At 32.3% G+C, this 7,640-nt stretch overlaps 1 protein-coding gene across 1 annotated transcript; it reads left to right on the plus strand.

Annotated features, from left to right (window-relative positions):
• Positions 1–3,956: 3,956 nt before the first annotated feature.
• LOC107894542 (uncharacterized) lies at positions 3,957–7,235 on the plus strand. Its single transcript, XM_016819804.2, has 4 exons — positions 3,957–4,302; positions 4,463–4,635; positions 5,990–6,188; positions 6,718–7,235. Exons 1-4 carry the CDS (start codon positions 4,224–4,226, stop codon positions 6,960–6,962), a joined length of 696 nt encoding a protein of 231 aa, XP_016675293.1. The 5' UTR covers positions 3,957–4,223; the 3' UTR covers positions 6,963–7,235.
• The last annotated feature ends 405 nt before the right edge of the window (positions 7,236–7,640 follow it).

A 7,640-nucleotide genomic window follows, 5' to 3' on the forward strand; every position in this document is an offset into this window, starting at 1 on the left:
CAATGTGATAATGATTGAACTTGAGTGCTTGATGGATAAGTTGGTAACCATAGTATAATGGTAAAAGTGGTTATCAAAATTACAAGTCTTATGAATGTGAAATAAGGAATCTAGACTTGGTATTGCATGAGTAGATGCATTACTTGTAAGAGGACATGTTAATGTTAAGGATATGTCTTAACAAAGAGTGTTTAATCATTAAAATGATGCCATGATTTGCGATTTTGATGTGCATAAGGTTGTAAGAGATTATGGGTAACATGAAGGCTTGAAAAATAGCCTAAGTGTTGGCCACACGGGCTGAGACACGACCGTATGTCTCAACCGTGTGAGGGACACGGCCTGGAGACACAAGCGTGTGGCCTGGCTGTGTGGTTCGATGTGCATGCTGACGTTATAAATAGAGAGTTACACGGCTTGAGGACACGGACGTGTCCTATGTCCACATGAACGTGTAACCCTGTTTCATGGGAAAACTTTCTAAGTTTTCCTGAATCTTCTCATAGTTCTCAGTTTAGTCCCGAATTGATTCCGATGAATGTTTTGGGCTTTGTAGACCCAAATAAGGGACGACATGCATGTGTTTGAAAGGTTTTGAATTAAAAGAGATTTTATGACCCGATTTTTGCATGAATGTGCATGTTTAAGTCCGGTAATGCCTCTTACCCTGTTCTGGCGTCTGGCATGGGTAAGGGGTGTTACAAATTAATTCCACATGGGCATGTGGCTTGGCCGTGTACACAAATCAGAAAGTTACATGAGGTCGAACACGGCCTCTAGCACGAGCATGTCCTAAGGTCACACAGGCGTGTCCCTTGGACTACACAGGCATGTGAGTCCTGCTCATTGGAAAATTTTTGAAATGTCGCAAAAAATTCTTAGAGATCCCGATTAAGTCCCAACTCGATTCTAATACTCATATTGGGCCTCGAAGGTCCAATTAAGGGACGTTTTGAATGATCTCGATTAATGAATAGTAATTTATAAAAAATATTTGTAAAATGTTCTGAAAGTTTTGGTAATGCTCTGAAACCCTGTTCCGACAACGGATAAGGGTTAGGGGTGATAAAAACTATTTATGATATAGCTCAAGAAACTTCTGAGAGCTCTCGAGACAAAGCCAAGGGACTTGCCGCTTAGTCTCTACTTAATCTTCTGGTGAGTTCCTTCTTACCTTGTGAGTGTGTTGTACATAACTATTTCAAGGTAAGTTTACTTGACTGGTTAAAGGTCTGGCTTTGCATGCTTGTGTAAAAAAAAAAGGGGCCTTACTTCATGTTGAGCCATTTCCCAGTCTACTCTAAAAAAAGAACCATATGGTCAAAACAAAAGAAGTAAATTCATGGCGTTACCTTCATTGCAAAGAGCAATGAACTATCAGATCACGATACATGAACGATGTTATGTAGTCTCTTGCAAGGAAAGTGTGATGCAAACAAGATTGGCAAAACGTATCAGAGGAAAAAGGAACAAATGTTACAATTTCTGAAACACAAACTAGGGTATTGGCTAGCACGAAGAAGGTTGTCTGCATGAATGCATGGGCGGAGTGCATGCAACAAAGTTAGTCTTACTCTATTAAAGTCTATGCAAGTTCTATGTTTGCTAATGGGCGAGTGACTTGAAGTTAGTCTATATGGTGTCTTTGCCAATGGGCGAATTGTATGTCCCACTGAGTTGGGAAGTGTCCCTCTATTTTTGTGACGTAAAGATATTTTGATGTTGCTTTGTAACTTAATAAGTTTTATGAACTTACTCTGTTTATCTTCCCTTCTCGGAACCCCTGAAGAAATAAATGAACCTTTAAGAACTATGCTAGATGATATATTCTGTGTGAGGCTTATAGCGATTTTGTATTATGCATGACAAATGAGAATGGCATTAAAGCTTGAATTATGTGAAACAATATTTTGTAACTAAAATTGTATCCGCCAAATGGCGTCCTCTCCTTAAATTTTTACAAATGAACTTTTGTGTTTTAAAGGTATTTGGGCCATTAAGTTTAAAACTTTTATTTATTACTGTTATAGCAAATACCTTTTTTTCTTTTGTAAACTTGAGATTCCACCAATTTCGTTATTGTAAGGAAAGGTTTCAAAGCTATAGTGCACCATTCTTAGATGCTATCAAGAGTCGAAGATGGTGCACTACAAATTTTCCACTACTCGTCTATAATTTTGGACTTTCCTTTCTCTCATGATAGCCCGGTGTCATCTTTAGCTATGTTCAATTATTCAATAATAAAATCATTATTAGTTTACATCCAATTCACAACCAAAGACATAATCAAATATATTTTACATTTTATTCAATTTAGTCCCTATATCTGAGTTACTCGTATTTTTCAATATCTAACATTGGATTAAAATCTAATTTCACATTCTTTCATTATAGACCTTATACTTTCTGTCTATAGCATAATTTCATGATAGTTTTCAATTCATTCAATTTAGTCCCCTAATGTTTCAAAGTTATCTAACAAACTTAACTTAGTTTCTAATTTAGCCCCTTTTTACAATCTATGCCTATTAACTATCAATTTCCACACATTAAGCTCAAAATCATCAATTTCTCTCTAATGAAAACTTGCTAAAACTAAACAATTGAACAAACTAATACATGAGCTAGCTAAATCAAGCTCCCGTGATCATAAATCTATAATAATTTGAAGAAATTAACTTAATTACTTATAGAATTTGGATGGCTGAATGTATGAGGAATTTGATGCTTTTTCTTTTCTTTTCTCTTCAAGGGACGGTGGAAGAAGATGAAAATTGCCATCTTTCATCCCACTTAGTTGTTATATATACTACGATTATTCTTAATTAATATGAATTAAACTAATTAATTTACATTTACATTATTTAACCATTATCATTAAGGTTAATAATCATCATTTTCCACTAACCATATGAAAACAATGATTTAATAACCATTGTAGCCCTTTAGATAATTGTTATCTAGTCGCTCAAACATTTTCTAAATTAAAACTTAATAGCGATTGAGCTCTTACAACTTAGCCTTTGAGCTTTAATTAACCATTTCCTTGGTTAAATTACTTAACCGATCTTCATTATATTTTTTTAGTAACTCCATTAATTTTTACATTTAATCCTTATGGACTCGGTTTACGGATATAGAATTTTGAAGCCGTATTTTTTGACAACACTTAAAATCGGGTCGTTACAATTTTTCCCTCTTTAAAAAATACGATCAATCATCATAATTGATCCATTACAATTTACTAAACGGATAAATCAATGGTTATCTTGTTAGTTGAGGTTGTAAAATATTAAAATACTAATATGGGAACAATACCACAAAATTTAATAATTTTTAATGGCATATTATACAAAAAAAAATTTAATTTGTTGTCATTACAATAAAAATAATATAACATTTAACATATTCAGGAAAAAAATGAATTACACTAATAACAAATAGTAGGGGGGAAAACACATACATAATAAACTGAGTTATAGTAACAAGTATTGAAATAATTTTAAAGTATTTTAAGAGATTAAGGTTTGAATGTGTAAAGAATGGGGTAACAGAGGAAGTAGAAGGGATTTATAAGTTTTGGGAGAAGTTGGCAAACAAAATCTATAGCCAAACCTGAACACCTATAGGCCAACTAAGGTCAAACCCGTATCAATTGAAGTACAAGATCCTTGATGGAATCTTTGAAGTTCACTTTAACTTCAACACGCATAGATGTTAAGTTCAGTATACAGTTATCACTTAATTTCTAGGGAATGGATGTCAAATTTCGTTATAAAATTATGCATGTGGATGAAATTGTTTAATATTGAAAAAAAAAAGCACACGTTTTAGAAAATAATCTGGAAAAAACAAATAAAAGTCAACAGTGTATTCCTAGTGTTCCATAACAGGCCAATTGAACGAACGGACTTAAGCCACTTACGATGTGGCCACGCGTACATTCCTTTCGTCCAATTACCCGCAGCGCGAACCGGTCAGCAACGGATCTTTGTTTCTTTAGTTTTTGGCTTTCTTCTCTCTCTCTTCACGCAAAAAAAAAAAAAAATCAATACCGCCATTTCTCTTATAGTTTTTTCCTGAATTCTTCGTTTTAACAAAGATTTAATTAATAAAAAAAATTAGAGGGACGAAAGGACCGCTGATTTTCTGTGATTTTATTGTTCTTTTTTTTTTCCATTTTGCATTGTTTTATCGAGAAATCGAAATTGTTTTAGCTCGCTATGTCGAATCGCCATCTGCTAAATTCAAGAATTTCCTTCAATTTTCTCGTCTGGTGGATCTTGTTTGGCTGTTTTCCAGGTAATATAACTTTCCCGAGAAAAATGTACAGAAACGGGAATTGCGGACTGGTTTTCTGGTAGCCGATTGTTGTTTAGGATTAATTTTATATATGAAATTCATGTTATTGAGCTGAAAATTCGAAATGTAAGAATCTCTCTTTTTCTTTGATTTATTTTAGGATTAATTTCATCGTTTGAGGTTACATTGGATTCAATTGAAATATTCCGCACGCATGATTGGATTTCAAAACCGACTGTTTATTTCGAATGTAAAGGAGAGAACACCACGTTGTTACCCGATGTCACCAAAATCAACGTCGTTTATTCGTTCAAGGGCCAAGAATCTTGGCAGGTTCTTAAATAATGCACCTTGATTTTCAAATTTCAAAACTATTTTCTCTTGATCGCATTATTACTAATTAGTAGAGAATTGATGTCAAAACAGCGACTTATGCCTAGTTTTAAGTTTAAAACGGGTGTCTTCCGGTGTTCTGTTTAGAAATTATATGCTTCCACTCATGTTTCTCATGTTTATTGGTTAGGATTTTACCATAACATACTTGAACTTAACATTGATATTTATGCATTTCTGAACGTCTATTATTAAGAAATTAGATTACTTATGCTAACGGGAAATTTTGTATCAGCATGCATAAGTAATTGACTATTTCATGAACATAATTAATGAGTCACATATACATTTTGAACCATAAATTTATTCAAGAGAATTGGCATAAGTGACTTAATTTGTCAATTATAAAAGTTTAGTGATTTAATTTGATGAAATTAAAAGTTCGTAACCCATATGATAGTTTATAGTAAAACAAGTGACCTAAAATCTAATTTCCTAATTATTCGTATCATATACTCTAAAATACCCTTGTTTTTGCTAATGGAAACTCATTGGAAGTTATAATCTTTGCATTTTCTCTTTTCTACGGATGCTGGCGTAATGTAGATCCTTATTATGCATACAATCACTACATAGGAATTGATTAAATTTTAACATTCTTTTATTAGCACAATGAATTAATTGTACCTCTTAACTTTATATAAATAACAAATTTATTCTTTCCTTTAATTTTTCAATTTCTTTTAATTTTTAAATTTACATTGTATATTAAATAATCTCAAAATAAATAATTTATTAATTTTGTTTATGTGACATATACGTGAATTGTCATATAAATATTATTACATTAGTAATTAATTAATTGATTTTTTAAAATTTAAAAAAATTATAAAAAATTTAAAAATTATTTAAAAATTAAAATATATTAAAATTATTAAAAAATATAAAATATATATTTTATTTTTTAAAATAATTAATTGCTAATATGATATATATGCGGACTATTATATGGATGTCACATCAGTAAAATTAATAGATATTAACTTTTTAATCTATGAAATGATTTCACCAATTATGTAAATTTAATGATTAAAAAAAATAAAATATTAAATAGTAAGCGTTGTTTATTTTAATGTTTTTGGAAGCTAAATGAAATAACAAACCGTCTGGGTTGACCTTGCGAGCTTCATGCTAGTTTCACCTTGGATGACTTAATGTTGGGGAAAAGTGTGATATTACATTGTACTTCCTCTAAAGCCTTTAAAATTGTCGGCTTGTTGCATATCAAATTTGCATTTATGACAATAATTTGTTTGAAGAGTGTGTAATGAAAGCGTAGTGTTACTGATTTCAGCCCCTGACACAATTGGATGGCAAGAAGTGCAAGCGATGTGGATTCTACGAGAAGGACGTCATTAAAACAGATGATGTATACGCGGAGTGGTTGTTTTGTGCTACCGACTTTCAACCTCCGGCTGGGAAATATATATTGTTTAAAGAGAATCAACTCAATGTTACTTTCCACTGTCAAGAATGCGCATCTCTTCCGGGGGGTAAGGTTTTTAACTTTTTTTTCATGAAAATTTTCAATCTTTATGCTTAGGTGCTATTATACCGTATTAAAGGGCTAATTCAGGGCAAGGTTAGTTAAAACCTTTGCTATTATATTGAGATTAAAGCTTGTTGGTTTGGTTTGTGCTTGCATTAGATTTCGTGATTAGTTATTATAGAAGGGTAAGATTATACTATACTCATCTTTGGAATTTAATTTATCTATTTTTATTTGATTTTCATAATGTTATTAATAAACTGATAGTATCATTAATTGCTACAATTATAATAAGGTGAATTTTTTTATTATTATTTAATCACATAATTAAAATTATTGAAAATCTAATAAATTATGTTCAATTAATAATAAATTTAGAGATCAACCCCAACAAAATAAAATGACAAATTTTAGGTCAACTCTTGAATAACAATAACTAACAATTTACTTGAGTGCACGGTTGCTTTTGCAATACTGCTGTGTTTAACTCCAGAGTATGTATTTAAAAATTGGTATTTACTGTGTGTTTGTAGCTTCCAATGCAACCCCTGAAAAGCGTGACATTGAGGATGATGACGATGATGATGGGAAAGGATTACGTATTTTTATTATTTTAGTGATTACTGCGGTTGTTTCAACTGTAACAGTAATTGGACTGGTGATGGCAAATAAACACTGGCAAAAAAAGAAGCGGCAACAGGATCAAGCTCGGTTCTTGAAGCTATTCGAAGAAGGAGATGATATCGAGGATGAACTAGGCCTTGGTACTGTAATATGAATGAAATAACCTTGTTGCCTCCTGTATAGTAAGTTGACCTTACATAAATTTTGCTTCTTGTGGGAGGAAAAAAGAAATCGGCACTTGTTTTGTGCAAGATTTGATATACATTTGAACAACTCTGTAATACTAAAGTGGCTACAGATATGTGTATAGGTGAGCTTTGTGGCCTTATTGGCACATCTATTAGTTAAAATAGTATCTAGGTTCCAAGTCTTGTAATGAAGAAAGATGCTTTTTGCTTTTAAGTAGCTCTTCAATGGAATTACCATTTCAGTAGCTGAGTATCATTTTGCATACTGTTTAACATATTATTTTTTTCGTTAATATTGTCTAAATTATTGCAATTATGGATACATCATACAAGCTAGGAGCTATCTGGGTTGTTTTCACCTTGGTTATGGAGGATGAAGGTGCTGAAATGATTTTTGCTTACATGCATAATTCTCTGGTGTTTCATCTAGTTCATCACTGCATATTGCTGTATTTCGTTTAGTTCTCGAAGCAAACAAGGGAAGTACCCGAAGATGCCATCGCAAAGTCCCACTTCATCGGTGCAGTGGCCATTTGTAGTTTTCGGTTCCTCTCCATAGTTGCAGTAAGAATCTTCTTCAACTTCTTCACAATATAGATGGTAAGACCAAGGATTATAATCATAATCAAGTTGATTAAATTCAT

Source organism: Gossypium hirsutum, chromosome A13 (assembly GCF_007990345.1).
Source record: "Gossypium hirsutum isolate 1008001.06 chromosome A13, Gossypium_hirsutum_v2.1, whole genome shotgun sequence".
NCBI classification, from domain to species: Eukaryota; Viridiplantae; Streptophyta; class Magnoliopsida; order Malvales; family Malvaceae; genus Gossypium; species Gossypium hirsutum.

Coding starts and splice junctions, on each gene's coding strand:
- LOC107894542 (XM_016819804.2), top strand. CDS start 4,224: ATGTCGAATCGCCATCTGCTAAATTCAAGAATTTCCTTCAATTTTCTC. Junction 4,636..5,989: donor AGGGCCAAGAATCTTGGCAG/GTTCTTAAATAA, acceptor TACTGATTTCAG/CCCCTGACACAATTGGATGG. Junction 6,189..6,717: donor ATGCGCATCTCTTCCGGGGG/GTAAGGTTTTTA, acceptor GTGTGTTTGTAG/CTTCCAATGCAACCCCTGAA.